Raw genomic sequence first — 21,416 nt, forward strand, 5'->3', positions numbered from 1 at the left:
GCGGTTCATGAAACAACACCCTCCGGTTTTCGAGGGTAGTGCAGATCCACTTAAGGCAGAACAGTGGATGGCTATGATTACATCCATCCTAGATTTTATGAGGGTTGTGGGCAATGAGAGAGTGGCCTGTGCCACGTACATGTTTCGGGAGGATGCCTGAATCTGGTGGGAGGTGGTGTCCAGACTATGGATGTAACCACAATGAACTGAGAAAAGTTTAGAACCCTCTTCAATGAGAAGTATTATAATGAGGCCATTAAAGCTGCAAATGCCGAGGAATTTAGTAGATTGTTACAAGGGAATATGTCGGTGACCGAATACACTCTGAAATTCGACAGATTAGCCAAGTTCGCTGTAGACTTGGTGCCCATTGATGGGACAAGGAAGGAAAGATTCCTTTAGGCGCTACAACCTATGATAACCTGGGATGTTAGAATTACCACAGTACCTGGAGTGACGAGATACGCTCAGGTAATAGAGAGAGCACTTACTGTAGAGGGTGTTGAGAACAAGATCTGGCGAAAGAATGCAGCCAGAAGGGATATGAGACGGACATGACCTCCCTTTACAGGATCAGGTAGGGGCGGAGGCCTTAGTGACCAGAAAAGGAAGACCTCGGTACTGCTTTGACTCCTGGACCTGATAGGAGGCCACGGGGTGTACAGATTGGCCACCAGGGCGGCAATGAGAACTAGAAGAGATATCCAGAGTGTGTCAGATGTAGAAGACGTCATCTAGGGGAGTGTCGGGCGAAGGCTTGCTTTTTATGCGGGATTGTGGGGCATCTCAAGAAGGACTACCCAAGATTGAAGAAAGAAGAACTGAAGAAGGCAGACAACTCAATTCCAACCTGAGTATATGCATTGACACAGGCTGAGGCTAAGCCCTCAGTGGTCACAGGTCAGCTTTCTAGTGCTGGCATTTCTTATATTGTGCTGATTGATTCTGGTGCTACACAATCTTATGTTTCTAGTAGGATTATTGATAGATTGTGTAGGCCCTGTGATTATTATGTTGTGGGGTTTGGAATGTTGCTACCCACTGGGGAGTTAATGGTTTCCAGGAGATGGGTCAAATCATTGCCAGTGATGATGGATGGCAGGGAGTTGTTGGTTGACCTAATAGAGTTGGTTATGACCGACTTTGATATGATTTTGGGAATGGACTAGTTAACTAGATATAGGGCAACCATTGATTGTAAGAAGAAGATGGTAACCTTTGGACCTGAGGGTGAGGAACCCTTCGTATTCGTTGGCACTGTGTATGGGCCCCGAGTGCCTATGATTTCAACATTGAGGGCTAGAGATCTACTGTAAGGAGGTTGCATAGGATTTCTAGCCAGTGGGACCAGAAAAGACTAGGTTGGTCTGTGAGTTCGTAGATGTGTTCCCAGAGGAGTTACCAGGGTTGTCGCCTCACAGGGAGATCGAGTTTGTTATTGCGCTGGCACCAGGGACAGAGATAGTGTCTAGGGCACCTTACCGGATGGCCCCAGTAGAGTTGAGGGAACTCAAGGTACAGTTACAAAAGTTATTGGATCTGGGTTTTATCAGACCCTGTTTCTCACCGTGGGGTACGCCAGACGGTTCTTTGAGGATGTGCATAGACTACAGGGAACTGAATAAGTTGACCATTAAGAATAGCTACCCTCTGCCAAGGATAGATGACTTATTTGACCAATTGCAAGGTAAAATGGTGTTCTCAAAGATAGATCTTCGGTCTGGTTATTACCAGTTGAGGATCAAGGAGAAAGACATACCAAAGATAACTTTCCGTACCAGATATGGGCACTATGAGTTCCTTGTTATGTTGTTTGGTTTAACTAACACCCCAGCAGCTTTCATGGACTTAATGAACAGAGTGTTCAAGGACTATCTGGACTGATTCGTGATTGTTTTCATCGATGATATCTTGGTATATTCACAGTCAGAGGAAGAGCATGAGCAACACCTCCGGTTGGTCTTGCAGAGACTGAGAGAGCACACATTATTTGCAAAGTTCAAGAAGTGTGAGTTCTGGTCACCTCAAGTGACTTTCTTGAGTCATATTGTTAGTAGAGGTGGGATTAAGGTAGACCTAGCTAAGATTGAGGCTTTCAGGAATTGGCCAAGGCCAAGGAATGCCTCTGAGATTAGAAGCTTCCTTGGATTGGCAGGCTATTATAGGAAGTTTGTGGAAGGGTTCTCAAGAATAGCTACCCCACTAACAGAACTGACACGTAAGAATCAGTAGTTTACGTGGTCAGACAGATGCGAGAACAACTTCCAGGAGTTAAAGCGGCGACTGATTACCGCCCCAGTCCTGAGTCTTCCGACAGATTAGGAGAAGTTCATGGTTTATTGTGATGCTTCGAGACAAGGGTTAGGCTATGTCCTTATGCAGGCAGAGAAAGTAATTGCTTATGCATCATGCCAGTTGAAATATTATGAGCATAGGTATCCCACCCATGATCTAGAGTTGGCAGCGGTGGTCTTTGCATTAAAGGTATGGAGAGAAGTGTGAGATATATACAGAGCACAAGAGCCACAAGTACTTCTTTACAAAGAAGGATTTGAATATGAGGCAGAGGCGTTGGTTGGAACTGGTGAAGGATTATGATTGTGATATCCTTTATCATCCAGGGAAAGCCAACGTGGTGGTAGATGCCCTAAGTCGGAAAGGTCCGGGGTAGTTATACGGTTCGAGGCAGATATCCAAGGAGCTAGTAGAGGATATGACCAGAGCAAGGAATCAGTTAGTAGTGGGCCAGTTAGCAAACATTACCCTGTAGTCTACTCTTCTAGAAAGGATAAAGGAGAGTTAGTTACAAGAGCCACAATTGGTGAAGATTAGAGAGGACGTCCTAGCTGGAGCGACTAGGGACTATATAGTATCAGATATAGGTTTGCTAAGATATAAAGGTCAGATCTGTGTTCCGATGGATACTGTTATTAGATGGGAGATTTTGGATGAATCTCATACTACCCCATATTCTTTGCATCTCGGCACCATGAAGATGTACCAGGATCTGAGAACATTGTATTGGTGGCTGGGGATGAAGGGTGATGTAACAGAGTATGTAGCCAAGTGTTTGGCATGTCAGCAAATCAAAGCTGAACATCAGAGACCAGTAGGGCTATTACAGCCCTTGGACATTCCAGAGTGGAAATGGGAAGACATCGCAATGGACTTTGTGGTAGAATTGCCCAAGACGGTGGGTTAGCACGATTCGGTGTGGGTGATTGTAGACAGACATACCAAATCAGCTCACTTTCTACTAGTGAAGATGACTTATACCGTTGACCAGTACACAGATCTCTATGTAAAAGAGATAGTACGTCTTCATGGAGCCTTGAGGTCGATCATGTTGGATTAGGACCCCACATTTACTTCCAAGTTTTGGGGAAGTTTGCAGAAGGTGATGAGCACGCAACTAAAGTTTAGTACAACCTATCATCCTTACACTGCTGGTCAGTCTGAGAGGACTATCCAGATGCTGGAGGACATGCTGAGAGCATGTGTACTGGACTTTGAGGGGTCCTGGATTAAATATTTACCCTTGATAGAGTTTTCCTACAACAACAGCTACTAGGCGACCATTGGAGTGGCTCCTTACGAGATGTTGTATGGTAGGAAGTACAGATCACCTATTCACTGGGATGAGGTGGGTGAACACAGATACTTGGGTCCTAAAGCAGTTTAGAGGACCAATGAAGCTATTGACGAGATTAGAGCTCGGATGCTTGCATCACAGAGTAGACAGAGAAGTTACACAAATTCGAAGTGTAGGAACGTGGAGTTCTAGGTGGGAGACTATGTCTTCCTTAGAGTCTCACCACTCAAGGGGGTGAGGAGGTTTGGGAAGAAGGGAAAGCTAAGCCCTAGGTTCATAGGACTTTTTGAGATCCTGGAAAGGATCGGTCAGGTAGCCTATAGTTTGGTGTTACGTCCGGCACGGTCGATCATGCACAATGTGTTCCATATTTTGATGCTGCGGAAGTATGTATCTAACGAGACTCATGTACTGAGCTATGAAGATCTGGAGTTGCAGGCAGATTTATCCTTTGAGGAGTAGCCAATCCATGTATTAGAAAGAAAGGACAAGGTCCTGAGGAATAAAACTATACCTTTAGTTAAGGTATTATTGAGGAACAACAAGGTCGAGGAAGCAACTGGGAGTTGGAATCAACCATGTGAGACTAGTATCCCGAGTTGTCCAGGTAAAATTTTGAGGACGAAATTCCTGTAAGGAGGGGACAGTTGTAACATCCCAAATTCCCTATTATGGCTTAGTGCCTGGATTAGGGGGCCGGGAGGCAATAATTTTTTTTAATTGTGTGCTAATATATTATGAGCATGTCATTATGTGAATTGTATTATAATATAATTATGCTTGCATGTTTAGAAATATTAAATATGCGTGTGTATGATTGAGACCACATTATTATGTGGATATATTTTGGGTTACTCGATGCGAGGTGATCCTGGTGAGGAAGTTAGCAGAAAAGTCGCAACGGGGTTAAATACCCAGCTCGGGATGAGCCCAGGGGTATTTTGGTAATTTAGTACATTATCAGGGTTTATCGGGTAATGGGAGGTTAAATGATTATTATTTTTGAGATAGTTGGGGATTTAGAGGAACACTCAAGGATTTAAGGGAAGTGGAAATTGACGGAATTGCCCTTGAGGTCACTAGAGGATTTAAGTTAGTTATAAGGGAATTTTGGAATTTTTGGCATAAAGGTTAAGTTGACTTTTAGCTGAGACTTTAGAAACACTCAGAAAGAAGTAGAAGATTTTAGCTCTCTCTCTCTGTCTCTTAGTTCTCTCTCTCCCTCATTTGGTGCTTGGTGATTTGAAGAAATTTGGAGGATTCTAAACTAAGGACTTGAAGGTTTAAGATTGGCTGAGCTTTGGATTTTTGCTCAGGGCAGAGTATAGCTCAGAGGTAAGGACCTAAACTTGAATTCCTTATGTCACTTTTGTTATTTTTGTAGGAAGTTTAGAGTTTGCATGTGGGAGGGTTTGAAGATTGAATTTTGGATTTTGATGAGTTTTCAATCAAGTTTTGAGTTAGGTTTTACTGTTGGAGAGGTGTTAAATTAGTTATGGGAATTAAATCGAGATTTTAAGTTTGATTTGGGGGTAATTTTGATTGGGTTTGGCTGAGGGAAAACCCAAGAATTCTGGGTTCGAAGGGGGTCGGGCCGCGAACCTGTTCTTGGGATGCTGTGACCCTCTTAAACCCAGGGAGCCAGGGAGGGCTCAGTCGCGAAGGCGCGCCATGATGCCTGTTAGGCAGCGCCGCGGCACGTGTTTAGTAAAAAGGGAGCCTAAGCCTCTGACTTGGGGTGGGTCGCGGCGTAAGGGCATGGGGGTGCGATGCTTATGGGGGTTTTTCGACTTCGAGGGGGTTTTTGAGTGCGGGAACTCAACCCTAAGGGCTCAGGATCGATCCTACTACCCAGTTTAGTGGAATTTGATGTCCCGAAGGTTAAGACTTGGTCCAAAAGCCTTTATTCACTCGTTTTGACATGATTCTTTATCATGGTTGTGACTAGGTCGTCACTAGGGCCTCAGATCAGGGATCATACTCAAGGGTCGTTCATTTGTAGCTTGCACTTGGGCCAAAGGTAAGAAAACTGCACCCAAAATATGATATACATGATTAGGGCTTGGCCCGAAGGCTGAACATAGTCTTGATTTGGGCATTGGTCCTGTAAATGCACATGATTATGATTATGCTGTGTACATCTGTTTAAATGTATTGTAATGCATTGTATTTGTATGTATGATAAATGGATTGTGTGATTGTCTGTTGTGACAAGGAGGCTTGGTTTATAAACCAAGGATTTGCTGTTGTATCTGGTTAAAGATCGACTTACTAGTCGAGGGCATACTTAATTAAAAAGGGCTCAACTTATAAGTCAAGAATCTCCAAGGCTCGACTTATAAGTCGAGGGTGTTTAAGGCTCGACTTATAAGTCGGGGGTCTATGAGGCTTGACTCATAAGTTGAGGATCGACAAGACTCGGCTTATGAGTTGAGACCGGCATTACCTGCGTTGAGTGCAGGCCGCTATGGCTGGGCCACCTTGGGAGTGCACCAAGCACTTGACTGGCTCATATGCTATAAGAACAAAAAAAGTGCAACACGTACTTGTGCAACCCTATGGTTGCTGATCTGAATAGTGTTTGCTTAGTTCCAGTTACTACTGCTAAGCCTGCTGTATTATTCCGTGAATTGTTTGAATATGTTTTCTTGCTGAGTCTTTTGGCTCACACGTGCTTTGTGGTGCAGGTAAGGGTAAGGAGAAGCTTGGCCAACCATGAGTTGGAGAGCAATAGCAGTGATGTGTACATATACAGTTCGCTCGACCGCCACGGCCGAGAAATTTCAAGGAAGCTAGGGTTGGACCCAGTTTTTCGGCCTAGGCCGGCTTATTTTGTAACCTTGGAATTGTAACCGACTTTTAAACATGTATTTTGGGGATCCCATGTAAAGACCAAAGTTTTTTTTTTTTAATGAAAATGTTTATGAGTTGACCAAAATTTTAAATACCTGAACCCTTAGTGGCTTAATCACACGTTTAGTCCAAATGATTTGAATAATGAGTCCAACACTAATTTTAAATACACATGGTAATGGACCCTAATTAGCAGGGGTTATAGTACGACATAGTACAAAGCTAGGAGCATTTCAAGTCTCTGACTTGTACTAGACCAAACCACCACTCCTCCACCACCACTACCATCTGCACCACGATCACCTGCAACCTGCAGATGCATCTTTTTGTCCCATCGGGACCAGTATTGTAATGCCCTACTACCTTAGAGCCATTACCATGAGATTTATAAATGTTCCATTAGCTCTCTGTTGACCCTCGTTTTGGTCAATTGACACGGAGTCAAATGGTTGATGTGATAGAAAGTATTGAAATAAATCTAATGGAAAGAAAAGTAAACGACACAACAAATTATAGTGGTTCGGCCCCACGAATCGGTAATGACCTACGTCCACTTAAGCTATTATTGATCTATATTCTCAAAGGAGTGATCAAAGAACTAGGGTTCTTCGAGTTTCACAAGCCTTAGAGGGACGATTAATACAACCGAAAGATAATAGCTAAAATTCTCTTCTAAGCATAAAACAAAATCAGCCAAAAGTCCCTCCCTTGAGCTATTTCTCTCTATTTATAGGCTCAAGGAGGGTTACATGAATTAGTTACAAATATTTTTTCCTAACTAATCAGATAATCGGGTATCATGGGAGACAATCTCGGATATCATTACAATTGTACAAGATTATCTCAAAATATACGGAGTACACGACCAAGCTGGTCGTATATAAAACCCAAATGCTGTGTCAGGGGAATCTCCCTGGTCGATGGTCGAACAGAACCTCTGCCAGGTGTCAGCCACGTGTTAAAAATGTTTGTCACGTCATCCACACTGCTTTTTGGATAACATTTGCCCCCCAAGTTTATTTATTACGACCAACAATAAATAAAATTTTAGGAAAATGACCCTTCGGTTACCTCACCAAATCTGTCAGAGTAGTTCGTGCCTCCTCGAAAAAAGTGACCTACCCACGTACAATCATACCTTTTTGGTTCCCAAGAAAACCTATGACGGCTATCACTCTTCCCCATGCTTCGAAAAAAGGGAACTTATGATTACCTCTTTTTTTCCATATCTCAGGCAATATATATAGCTTCCAGAATTTCCTTTTCACTTTTTACAAGCTATTTTTCTGTCAAGAACTCTTCCAAGAACCCCTGTGGATGCCAAAAATCCACCAAAAAGAAAAAATATCTAAGTCCATGGTTGGAATACAAGTTGTGGATGCTCAAATTCCACCAAGGGAAAATATGGAGGTCAACCCTCATTAGCCTCAGGAAATCTGAGCCACCCGATACTTTTCCCTCAGCCCGTGTCTCATAGGAAGCCTTGATAAAGATGCACCAAGAGATCCGAGGGGTCCCGCGAGGCCCAGCCTCGCTCGTCAGCGCGCAGCCTCACTCCTTTGCGTGCGCCCACGCGAGGCCCCGCCTCGCTCTCAGCACGCCCATGCAAGGCCCCGCCTCGCTCTCCGCGCGCACCCAGGCGAGGCTCAGCCTCACACCACCGCGCTGCAAGAGACCCACGTGCCCACGGCCTCACGACACCACCAGGGCCTAGCTCCAAGAGACCCGCGCGCCCACAGCCTCGCGACACCACCAGGGCCTCTCTCCAAGAGACCCGTGCGTCCACGGCTTCGCGACACCACCAGGGCCTCACACCAAGGGCCGTGCATCAGGGCCTCGCTCCAGGAGACCCGCGCGCCCACGGCCTCGTGACACCACCATGGCCTCGCGACACCACCAGGGCCTTGCTCCAAGAGACCCAAGCGCCCACAACCTCGCGACATCACCAGGGCCTCGCACCAAGGGCCGTGGTCATGGCCTCGCCTAGGCGCCATCTCGCACGGGTGCTCCTATGGCCTCACGCCTCATGCAACCACGGTCTCGCGCCTCACACAGCCACGACCCTCGCCTCGCCTAGGAGCCGTCTCGCGCGCCTAGGGGCCTCGCCTCGCATGACCACCCATCACAAGGATTGCTGAGGGTGTCCCGACGAAGGCATCACGAGACACCTCTCGGCTCATTTTCATGGAGCCATCCCGCAAGGTCCATAATTTCCAAGCACCTTAGAATAATGTATAAGGGTACATTGGAGGTGCCTTGTAGTGATTCACACCAAGTTAGATGGAGTACGGATGCTGAGCCCCTGTCAGACAAGTGGTGGCCGTACAAGTGAAGTATTTGCTACGATCCACACCAGACAACCTCTGACACTCGTACTCAGTAGGTAGTGGAGACATCCCCACGGATTCTGACCATGTACTGGAGCCGACACCACTACCCCTGAAACCACTCTCCTGCTAGTGTATTCATGTACCATCTGGCCTCCTGGACCACCATGTATCAGGGGCCATTAGAGTCCACTATAAAAGTAATCTCACTTCCACTTGGAGGGGGGTTGGAAAATTCATTGTATGCAGAGGCCATTGAGAAATATACAGAGGCTTACTCCATTGTTGATCTGTTTTTACTGGTCCTTAAAGTTTATTCTAAGTTCTTATGTAAAGATCACCTGACTTACCTTTGAGTTTTCCGATCTAATTTCGTTGACGAGATTTCACCGTCAATAACCCCCAAGTCAGAACCCAGAATCTCTTTGAAGACCATCCTTTGTCGTTCCAGGAATTGGCTGTTCGCACACCTACACTTGGAATTTCTCCAGGACTTCACAATCTTCGTATATGTAAGCTTCAAAACTTTTGCACCCTTTATTTTGCTGTGCATGCCAATTTAAGCTAGCTTTTTAGGTTCTGACACTGCTCTGTGTTCTTGGGTAGAGATGTATGAAAATAGGGCATTTGTCGAGTGATGCTAGATATGGTACTGTATATTTGCCTTTTAGGGGTAATGACTCAGTTTGATAGTCGAGATCATAAATTTAGGACGTAAAATCGAAGTAAAAATTCGATTTTTAGGCTAGTTGAAAAACTAGGTTTTTCCCGCCCTTACTGAAGTTGAAAAAGCTTTTTCAGAAAAAAAAACTTTTTACTTTCACTTTTTGATCTGTTTTTCAAACTGTTCGTATGAAAAATTTAGTTTTCGTTAGAATGCTGCTGTATAAAAGTTAGACTTTTATACACGAGTAGCGTTATTCTAACCAGCTTTTTAGGCTCTTCATCCTCATCTCCCCCTTTTTCTGTTCGCAGCTTTTAATGCCAGATTTGTGGGGAGGTGAGAGGCCGATAGACGACGATCTACTTGTGCAGCTGCTTGAGGGCAAAGAACAGCCATCCCAATGCATCCACGAGATTCCTTTCTCCAGAATTTCTCCTCCCAGACCTAAACCAACTCCAGTTAGAATGGGTCGTGTTAAGTCCACCGCCCAAAAGAAGAAAAATCCTGGAAACCCTTCAAATCCTCTAGCCCGGCCTAACTCGCAGGCTGGGGTTCCATCGACCAGTTGTCGAGAAAATATTGTTCTTGACCCTCACATCCAAGTTAGGGCCCATCCTCGATATTTAGTTCTTCCCGACGTCGAGTGGTATCTTTCCCCACTCAGCCAAGTAACCCCTAGGATGCTAGCCAACTACCTCAGAAAGTACGGTCTTTCTGGGGTAACCCTCAAAATTCCTACTGCGGATGAGCGAGCGAATTTTCCTGGAGGCGTTTACAGCGCCTGGTCGAGATATCACATAGAGGCTGGGGCTACCCTTCCTCTCCATCCATTCTTCCAGGGGGTGGCGAACTATTTTGGAGTCGCCCTTTTCCAAATTACACCAAATGGATATAGAATGCTTGCTGCACTCTATATCCTTTATAACCACAAGAAATGGCCAGAGCCTACCCCCACGAGGTCAATTACCTTTTTGACCTTAAGTCAAACCCCCAACAATCTGGTACGGGGTTCTTTCACTTTTGTCACCAGGAGACCAACTAAACCTTCCTGATTGACACAACCCACATTTCCAACGTGGGGAAATACAGTCGGGAGTATTTCCTCACGCCTAACATGGTCGCGAATAACTTGGCCTTCACTCGAGGAGGTAAAAATATTTTTCCACTGGTCGCTGTTTTTACTTAGCAATTTTCCTTGCATTTTTCTGAAACTTCTTGTATTTTTCAGGCCTATGGTGACGACCAGACCCAACACTAGACATGGTGTTAAGGTCTGCCATGTTGGCCAGCATGACGGACATTGAGAAGAGCGTCAAATCTCTGGTCACCGAGGCCAACTTGAGGTTAGTTGGCCTCCTGGACCCTCACCAGGATGTGAGGGATCCTGCGGTAGGAAGTGCCACTGCCGAGGAAAATCCCGAGCAGCAACCACCAGCGTCTCCTCCTCGACGGAGACCGACTGGGGTTACAATCAGGGAACCCGTTGCCACTCCCCCAGCAGAAAGGTCTTCTGCCCCCAAGGAAAGGGAAAACAAAAGGCAGCCGAGCCTGTCATAGACTTGGACGAGTCCTCTGAATAAAACGGTATAGTTATTTCACTCTTAGATAACTTGCCAATTCCCTATCATTTATTCGACGGGGACGACAATTTTACATATGCTCCAAACCTAGGGCCAGACTTCTTCATGCCAGAGAGTGAGTGTATGACTAGTAGAGTCAATAGTATAGCGACCAATAGTAATAGCTCGGGTATTTGACTTTGTAATTTTCTTTATTTCTTTTCTGATACAACATAACTTGTCATCTATTTTTGGCTTACTGTCCGCATGTTTACCTCTTTGCAGAAATGGCTTCTGCAAATGTCTTCGATCTTTATAGCACTCAGGAGGAAGAAAAAGTTCCCTTGGTCCGAAAGAAGAAAATGACCAGGAAACATGACAGGGAGCCCAGTCAGATGCCTTCAGCCAAGAAGAACCGAGCCACCGATCCTTCGAAGGATGGGCCCTCTGGTCAAACATCTGCCCAGCCTCCTGCTCCTCTCGAGAAGGAAATTCCACCTCCACCTACTCCTGCTGCCACAACTCCATCACCTCCGACCCCTACCGAACAGGCTCAACAAGCTGATGGTGTTCCCCCTGAGGCTAAACTATCGGGCCGCTCCCTAAGGTCGACCAAGGATCGCCTTGCTCACATTCTTAAGCATGATCACTGCAAAGAGGCCATGGCTGAAGCAGAAACAATGGGGGTCGACCAGATCCTCAATAGAGCCCTTAATGAAGTGGCCAGTGTAAGTAATCTTCCTTCCCTTTTGTTCTCATGGACCTGATTTTCATTTTTGAAGTCAGTCTAACTCTTACTCTTTGATTGCAGGCAATGCTAACCATGATGGCTACTCGCGCCCGCGCGGGTGCAAGCGTTGATCAGTCCCATGCTAGGGAGTTGAAGCTAATGGCGGAGCTTCGAGCCGCGGAGGCAAGGCATGCGGGAGAGCTGGAGGTGGTGACCTAGCAGAAGGATTCTTTGGCTGCAGATCTGGTGGAGAAATAGGCCTTTTTGGAAAGTGCCAGAAAACAGAGAGAGGAATACCAGGAGGCCAGTTGAATCCACTGGTGCAAAGTCAAAAAGCTACAGGAGGAAATCTTGTGAAGGACAGGAGCATTGCCATCCTCAAGAGCCAAGTGGACCAACTCAAGCTCACGAACACCAAGGACCTGGAAAGGTACAAGAATGTGACACTTTGATGTTTCTACGACTTCTGGAAACATAATCAAAGTGCCAATTTTGGCTACCTTCCAGAGGATGTGAGGAAAGCCGAGTTGGCTCGCTGTGCTGCTCGACTGGCTGCAGAAGAAAGGGCCAGAGTTCCTGCCTCCCCCGAGATTTCGCTGGCCACGGGGATGGATGGAGGGGAAGTTGCAGAAGACGCAGTTAACCAAAATGCTCCCCAAGATCCTCCCGCTGCTTCTTAGCTTGTTTTTTACTTGTTTCATTTTCTTTTCCTTACATGACCCACAGGTCATGATGTTAAGACAATATTTATTTTCTTATTGCTGCATGGACATCTTTTCCTTTTAACTTAACATTTACATCCGAGCAGTACTGCTCGCGGTGTAAAAGGATTCCTTTGATATTATAATATTTTTGCTTTATTATAACATCTGTTCATATGACCGAACTTAGCATAGTACTTTGGCTTGATTTAACAAAATATAAATTTTGAAAAATACTCTAAGTACCATAGCATGCTTTCACTTATTTTGCTCATGTGTTTACATACCTCTTGGTATGCTTTGCTTTCTATGTACCTTATATGCCCCCCAAGTGATCGAGGAGCTTTAGGTCCTTGGTCACTTGCCTTGACCATAACCTGTACGAACATTACTGCTCGATATAAAATGTAAAATTTATAATACAGCAAAATAACACACGTAATGAACAAATACTTGTAAAAAATTACAAAGTTTGGCAAGAATGACTGGTTGCGCACAATCCCTTATAATTCTCTTATTTAAATGGACTAAACATGTCTTTATGAGTGATCTTTGAAAGATCTTACACTTATAAGCGATTAGCCATATAACATGGCTAAACCTTTTTCAAAACTTATAAAAAGTAAAAATTAATATAAGCCAGTCCTTTAAGAAGGACTGTTTATTGATAATACTTGCGCAAGTGTTCTCCATTCCAATAACACGGAACGCGATCTCCCTTTAAGTGTGCAGGTTTGTAAGTGCTTGGATGAAGGACTTCTTCAATCTGGTAAGGTCCTTCCCAGTTTGGTCTGAGTACTCCAGCAGCTTGGTCGCGGGTGTTTAAGAAAACTCTTCGAAGTACTAAGTCTCCGATGTTGAACTTTCTTTCTTTTACTTTGGAGTTAAAATATCGAGCGACTTTTTCCTGGTACGCAACTACTCGGAGTTGGGCTTTTTCTCGTTTCTCCTCGATCAGGTTTAGGGACTCCATCATCAGTTGGCTATTTCGGTCTTGGTTGTATGTGATTCTGCAATGCGAGGGCAGATCTAACTCGACAGGCAACATAGCTTCATACCCGTATGCTAAGGAAAATGGGGTATGACCTGTTGCTGTTCGGTGAAAAGTTCTATACAACCAGAGGACTTCAGGTAGCTACTCTGGCCATGCTCCTTTAGCTTCCTCGAGCGTTTTCTTCAGGGTATCTTTCAATGTCTTATTTACTGCTTCGACTTGCCCATTTTCTTGTGGATGAGCAACTGAAGAAAAGCTCTTGATGATGCCATGCCTTTCGCAGAAGTCTGTGAACATGTCACTATCAAACTGGGTGCCATTGTCCGAGACAATCTTTCTTGGCAATCCATATCGACAAACAATGTTCTTGATGACAAAATCAAGTACTTTCTTTGTCGTTATGGTTGCTAGTGGCTCAGCTTCGGCCCATTTGGTGAAGTTGTTGACCGCTACCACTGCGTATTTCACCCCACCTTTTCCTGTCGGCAAGGACCCAATTAAATCTATACCCATACTGCGAAGGTCCATGGACTTTGCATTTGCTTTAACTCATTAGGAGCTGCCCATGGGATCTTGGAAAACCTCTGACACTTATCACATTTTCGCACAAACTTCATCGAGTCTTCGTTCATGGTCGGCCAGAAATAACCCTGCCTTAGAATCTTTTTTGATAACCTCTACCCCCCATCGTGGTCTCCACAGAAGCCTTCATGTACTTCCTTCATCAGCTCTTTAGCCATTTCTGGTGTAACACACCTGAGCAGTGGCATTGAGTATCCTCTTTGGTATAGAATACCACCGACCAGGATATACCTAACAACCTATCTCTGAAGGGTCCTGGCTTTGTTTCTATCTGCTGGTAGTATACCGCTTGTGAGATACTCCAAGTATGGTGCCATCCATGTATCTGCAAATCGAACCTCCATATTGGTTTTATCTGCTCGTATGCTTGGCGCGTGTAGCCGCTCAACTGACACTATATTTAAAGTGCCAGCATCCTTTGCACTCGCGAGTTTGGCTAAGGCATCTGTGTTTGAATTATGATCTCGAGGTATTTACTGGAGGGTATATTTTTCAAATTGTGCCAACAGATCTTTTGTTTTGTTCAGATAGGCCACCATTTTTAGGCCTCGTGCTTGATACTCCCCTAAGACCTGATTCACTACCAGCTGTGAATCACTGTAAATATCCAACACTTTTATGTTCATGTCTTTGGCTAACCTTAACCCAGCGAGTAGGGCTTCATACTCAGCTTCATTGTTCGAAACGGTGAAATCAAACCTAATTGCACAGTGAAATCGATGCCCTTCTGGTGTTATCAATATCACTCCTACTCCTGTGTGAGATTCGTTGGATGATCCGTCTGTGAATAGTTTCCACGAAGGAGCTTCAACTTGAGGCTCAGGCGCACTAGGATTTTCACCCTGCTCGCTGTCTGGGAGTTCAGTGAATTCAGCAATGAAATCAGCCAAGACTTGTCCTTTTATTGCTGCTCGCGGTGAGTGTGTTATATCGAACTACTCGAGTTCGACTGCCCATTTTCAACGAACGACCTGCAGCCTCCGGATTTTGCAAAACTTGCCAAAGGGGTTGGTTAGTCAAGACTGTGATTTGATGGGCTTGGAAGTAAGGACGTAACTTCCTTGAGGCCAAAATTAGGCAATAGGCTAATCTTTCAATGGGAGGATATCTCAATTCGGCTCTGATTAACCTCTTGCTCACATAATACACCGCCTTCTGTACACCGCACTAGCAACATATTCGGTGATCACCAGGTATATGAACAAAGTTTCCCTATCTACAGGCTTTGATAAGACGAGAGGCTGCGCCATGTGGGCTTTTAAGGCTTGGAAAGCCTGTTCGCAGTCTTCAGTCCACTCGAACTTCTTGTTTCCCTTAAGTAGATTAAAGAAAGGGACGCACTTATCTGTTGATTTTGAAATAAATCTACTGAGAGCGGCAATCCTTCCAGTCAAACTTTGCACATCTTTGATTTTTACTGGCGATTTCATATCGATTAGGGCCTTGATCTTTTTGGGATTAGCCTCGATTCCTCTTGAATTGATGATGAACCCCAAGAACTTCCCTGATCCTACTCCGAAGGAACATTTGAGAGGATTTAACTTCATTTGATATTTGTTCAAAACATTGAAACACTCTTGTAAATCCTTCACATGTCCTTCTGCCTTTTTTGACTTCACCAGCATGTCATCAACGTACACCTCCATGTTTACCCCGATCAACTCCTTAAACATGTGGTTAACTAGTCGCTAGTAAGTTGAACCAACGTTTTTCAATCCGAAGGGTATTACTTTGTAAAAATATAGCCTTGTAATGGTTCGAAAGCTAGTGTGATCCTCGTCAGGGGGATACATACTAATCTGATTGTACCCTGAGTATGCATCCATGAAAGAGAGGATCTCATGGCCTGCAGTTGCATCGACCAGCTGGTCGATCCTTGGGAGTGGGAAGCAATCTTTAGGGCTGGCTTTAGTAAGGTCTGTGAAATCCACACAGGTCCGCCATTTTCCATTCGGCTTGGGAACCAGTGTTGTCTCTAAGTTTTTGCTGACCTTCACAACTCTGGTCGGATGTTCTTCGTCGAGTTAGACCTCCTCAAGGTCCTCAACATGTCCTATATCTTCTTCAAAAACCCCAAAGCGAGGATCTAATTCTCTATCCTTACTTTGGGCAACACCATATTTGGTGACTTCATCACCTGATTGGGCTTGTACATCAATGGCTATCTGCAACTTTTCTGGGGGAGCACTCCTCGACATACCCTTCTTGGCCTTAGTGATTGAGGCATTGTAGCACTCCCTTGCTTCCCTTTGGTTTCCCAATACGCGCCCTAATGCTGCGTCTGTTGGAAATTTCATGGCTAAGTGCCATATAGAGGTGACGACCTGAAGGTCGATCAGTATTGGCCTTCCAAGTACAGCATTGTAGGCTGAAGGAAAATCAACTACTATGAAAATAGTGAGTAATGTCCTGGTGGCGGGCGCAATACCTGCTGTTACTAGAAGCCTGATTGACCCTGTTGGAGCGAGTCCCTCACCAGAGAAACCATAAATTGTTTGGTTGCAGGGCTCCAAGTCCTTGACGGACAACTTCATCCGTTCCAGCAAAGATTTATACAAGATGTTAACTGAACTTCCTGTATCGACCAGTACTCTTTTCACCATCATGTTGGCAATCTGAACATCCACGACCAACGGATCCGAATGTGGGAACTGGACATGCTGGGCATCACAATCAGAGAAAGTTATTGCACCGTCCTCTGTTTGAGCCTTCTTTGATGGGATCCTCCACAGTCATCATCTCGATGTCCTGGTCATGACGTAGGGTCCGAGCGTATCGTTCCCTTGCCTTTCCGCTGTTTCCTGCAAGGTCCGGGCCTCCGCAGATGGTGAGTAAGGTGCCAGCCACGAGATCAGGTTGTAAAGGTGGCGAGCGTTGGCGTGTAGGCGCCTGCTCATTGCCACTTGGAGCCTCTCGTTGGGAAGCTCTCGTGGCCCGCATGTATCTCCTCAAGTGTCCTTGTTTAATAAGGAACTCGATTTCATCCTTCAGCTGGTTACACTCGTTTGTATCGTGTCCGTAATCATTGTGAAAATGACAGAACTTAGTTGCATCCCTTTTTGAAATATCCTTTCGAATGGGAGCGGGTCTTTTGTAAGGCACACTGGAACTTGTGGCCTGATACACCTCTGCTCGAGACTCGACAAGGGTGTGTAGTTGGTGAACCTTGGCTCATAACGATTGCCCTTAGAGCGCTTACTCTCGGAGGTAGAGGGTTTGTTATGGGGCCTCTTCCCCCCATTCTTGCCGTTGCCATTCCCATTTCCTTTGCTGTTGCTGTTGGGCTATGACCCATTGGCGGCTTTGGCGGGGTCTTCAGTCCCCTTATCTTTATTTGGGGTCTTTCCCTCGTTGGCAATTGCATCCTCGAGCTTGATGTATCGATCAACTCGATCAAAAAATTCTTGGGTTGTTTTAACCCCATGCTTCCCGAGGCTACTCCAAAGGGGCGTACGACACCTAACTCTTGTAGTTAGGGCCATCATTTTGCCTTCGTCTCCCACTGTTTTGGCCCCAGGCGTTGTTCGCATGAAACGCTGGACATAGTCTTTCAGTGGTTCTCCTTCTTGCTGGCGTATCTCGACCAGTTGGTTTGCCTCAGTTGGGTGCACACGACCCGCGTAGAATTGTCCGTAAAACTCCTTTACGAACATCTCCCAAGATATAATACTTGCAGGAGGGAACTTAAAGAACCACTCCTGTGCAGCATCAGAAAGTGTTGCAGGGAAGATCCTGCATCGAACGTCTTCGGACACCTTCTGAATGTCCATTTGTATCTCAAATTTGTTGACATGAGATACCGGTCACCATACCCGTCAAAGTTCAGAAGTGTGGGAATTTTAAACTTACTGGGGGTTTCAGCCATTGTGATCCTTTGTATGAAATGAGTGCCCCTTCTCCTGTCATACTCGATATGAGACGTTCTTCCCCCGACCAGCTGTTGCACTGCTTGGTTCAGGGCATCTATTTGGGCCTGAACGGCCTTAGGAATTGCCGGGGCTTTTGGTGCCGGGGGAATGTACTTGTCGTGCCGTTCTCGGCAGTCGTTGAGTACATCCCTTAGATCGTCATCTCTTCGCTGCTGCTCGCTGGCTCCGAGCTGGCTGAAGACGTTATTTTGTCTGGGCTGGCCCCCAGCATTATGTCCTGCATGTCGATTTTCTCTAGGTGGGGGGCTTCTGCCTCCACCTCTCTCCTCGTTCCTCCGACCAGCGTTCCCTCTGCCTGAGTCGGCCTCATTGTAGCCGTGGCCATCTCTGAATCTCAATTGGCTATGGTGGGACCGACTGTCTCCTCGGTTGCCTCCTTAGGCTGGAACTTCTTGAGCGTTAGGGAGAGGCCTGCGTTGGTCGGTAAGTCCCCGTACATTATCATGCCGTGGGGGGCCCCTGACCGCAGAGCCTGTCTCCGAGTTCCTTCTGTTGCCAGAAGGACGCTGCCCCCTGCTCGGTGGGTGCGGCTCTTCACCTCTTGGGCGTCTAGGGTTGTGGGGTTGCTGCCCAGCCCTATTCTGCCTTGGATGTGGGGGATTGCCTCGACCAGCCTAGGATGGAGGCTGCGTCTCAGGGTCCCTAGGTGGGACATCATCCTGAGGCATTGGTGGGTGCTTCGACCTTTGAGGGCATGTTGGCTAGAGCGGAGGGCTAGGATTGGGACCTCTTTGAGGTGGCCATTTGAGGGTTGGTCAGGCTGCGAGGCAGGCGCAGCTTGGTTCCTAGCCAATTGGAGGGCTGCTTCGAGGGTTGCCAGGGCATCCCTCTGACGACGGTCCATCTCCGCCTGTCTTTCACTCAGCTCTTGGCACTGGCGCTCTATTTCTTGCTGCTGTCACGCCATGGTCTCCGCATCACTTTCTTGACTGGCCCTCAGATTGGCCAATTCATCTTGCAATACTCCTAGAGTAGTTCTTAGCATTTCAGAGTCCAGTTCCTCCTCATCAAACTCCAAGTGTGGCTCATTCTTAGCCATGTTCGGAGGAGGAGGTTGAGATGGTGCAGCATCAGCAGCCTGCCAAGTCTTCCTGGTTGTCTTTGCCATTAGTACTTCAACCACTTCGTATCAAGCTCTCAATGAAAGCACCAGAATGTTGACCCTTGTTTTGGTCAACTGATACGGAGTCAAATGCTTGATGTGATAGAAAGTATTGAAATAAATCTAATGGAAAGAAAAGTAAATGACACAACAAATTATAGTGGTTCGGCCCCACGAATTGGTAATGACATACGTCCACTTAAGCTATTATTGATCTAGATTCTCAAAGGAGTGATAAAAGAACTAGGGTTCTTCGAGTTTCACAAGCCTTAGAGGGATGATTAATACAACCGAAAGATAATAGCTAAAATTCTCTTCTAAGCATAAAACAAAATCAGCCAAAAGTCCCTCCCTTGAGCTATTTCTCTCTATTTATAGGCTCAAGGAGGGTTACATGAATTAGTTACAGATATTTTTTCCTAACTAATCGGATAATCAGGTATCATGGGAGACAATCTCAGATATCATTACAATTGAACAAGATTATCTCAAAATATACAGAGTACACGACCAAGCTGGTCGTATATAAAACCCAAATGCTGTGTCAGGGGAATCTCCCTGGTCGATGGTCGAACAGAACCTCTGCCAGGTGTCAGCCACGTGTTAAAAATGTTTGCCACGTCATCCACACCTGCTTTTTGGATAACACTCTCTAATCAATGTTTTAGGTTGAAAAGTGTGATTAAATTGAAATAAAGACTTATTTGACAACATTAGTTATAAAGATTTGGACATTCATTTAAATTCTTAAAATTTATCATTGGGATCCCAAAATACTATTTCAAAAATGTATTACAACTCAAAAGTTTTGATATAGTCGACCTAAGCGACAAAACTAACTATTACATTATATCCCACAAAACAGCCCCAGTCGTGGCATCCAGGTTGGCCGAGCATGTACACTCCGCTCTGTGCTCTCCAACTCATGGTTGGTCGACCTTTCCCTTGCCACTCGTGAGCCGAGGCCTAGCAAGAAAACTCAACACATAGCATATCACAATCCAATCCAATAATATACAACTTAAACAGAAAATAGATTAAACACACAGCGACTTATTTTTTAGCATATAATCATATTTATATTCCATTGTGATTATGTCACTATACATATGATTAGCTATATGCTCGAGATTTAACAGAAGTTTATACTAAACAAATAATCATGAAATTAAAACATGTGAGCAAAGTGATTGACCAAGTCAAAAATGATTTCTTTTCTTTTATTGATAATAAAATGAGATTATAAAGAAATTGAGAAAGGGCATAAAACCCCAAAAAACTCCCACTTGCACTAATTGAAACTAATGCCTTAATTCTACCAATCCCATTTCCTTGACATGCTTATTAAATGTAACTTCTGGTAGTGTCTTTGTAAATGGATCCACAAGATTGTCTTCAAATGCAATCTTCATAACCTTCACATCTCCCCTGGCCATATATTCTTGAATTATGTGATACTTCCTTTCTATATGCTTACTCCTCTTGTGAGTTCAAGGTTCTTTCGAGTTGTCTATCACTCATGTATTGTCACAAAACAACACAAGCGATTTATCCATATCTGGAATAACACCAAGATCTGAATAAAACTTCTTTATCCAGACTATTTCCTTAGTTGCTTTGAATGCAGCTATGTACTCAGCCTCCATGGTAGAATTTGAGATCGCAGAGTGCTTTACGCTTCTCCATATCACATCTCCACCCCCAAGAGTAAACACCATTCCAGAAGTAGACTTCTTGCCATTGACATCAGTTTGAAAATCTGAATCGATGTAGCCTACTGGGTTCAGAACACCACCCTTGTAGACTAACATATAATCCCTAGCCCACTTTAAATACTTCAGAATATGCTTAACTACTATCCAATGTTCCGGTTCTAGGTTTGACTAATACCTGCTCACTACTCCCACGGCATAGCAGATATCTGGTCTAGTACACAACATAGCATACATCAGACTTCCAACTGTAGATGTGTAAGGAACATCAGACTTCAGTAGTCTTGGGAGACTGCTTCTTTGAAAGATGAATTCCATGGCAGGACAAAAAATGTAATATCCACTTTCCTTAAAGGGGGTATTTTGGTAATTTATCGTGGTACAAGGGAATTGGTAAATCATTTTGTGAATTATGTGTTTTATGTTATGTGAATATGTTTTCATGATATTAAAATGTATGAATTAATTAAAATGTATGTTATTGTTGTCCAAAGAATGAAGACAGTGATCCCATGTGTTGTTTCAAGTAGTAGGGGCATATTTGTCAGGAATATCTAAGATTTGGGGTTAATGTGAAATTATGTAATTTATGATAGAAATTATAATTTCTAAGAGTTGAAACTATTATTTTAGGAGTAAATTACTATTAAGGGCATAGGTGAATTAATGTG

The 21,416-nt window shown here is 44.8% G+C and overlaps 1 protein-coding gene across 1 annotated transcript in view; it reads right to left on the reverse strand.

The window, feature by feature from the left end:
- The window catches only part of LOC133826415 (plastidic glucose transporter 4-like), a 49,087-nt gene extending 42,320 nt beyond the window's left edge, over positions 1–6,767 (reverse strand). The window contains exon 1 of the mRNA XM_062258798.1: positions 6,692–6,767. Within this exon, the coding sequence (XP_062114782.1) occupies positions 6,692–6,767 (76 nt within the window). The remainder of the gene's footprint in view (positions 1–6,691) is intronic.
- Positions 6,768–21,416: the final 14,649 nt, after the last annotated feature.

Source organism: Humulus lupulus, chromosome 1 (assembly GCF_963169125.1).
Source record: "Humulus lupulus chromosome 1, drHumLupu1.1, whole genome shotgun sequence".
NCBI classification, from domain to species: Eukaryota; Viridiplantae; Streptophyta; class Magnoliopsida; order Rosales; family Cannabaceae; genus Humulus; species Humulus lupulus.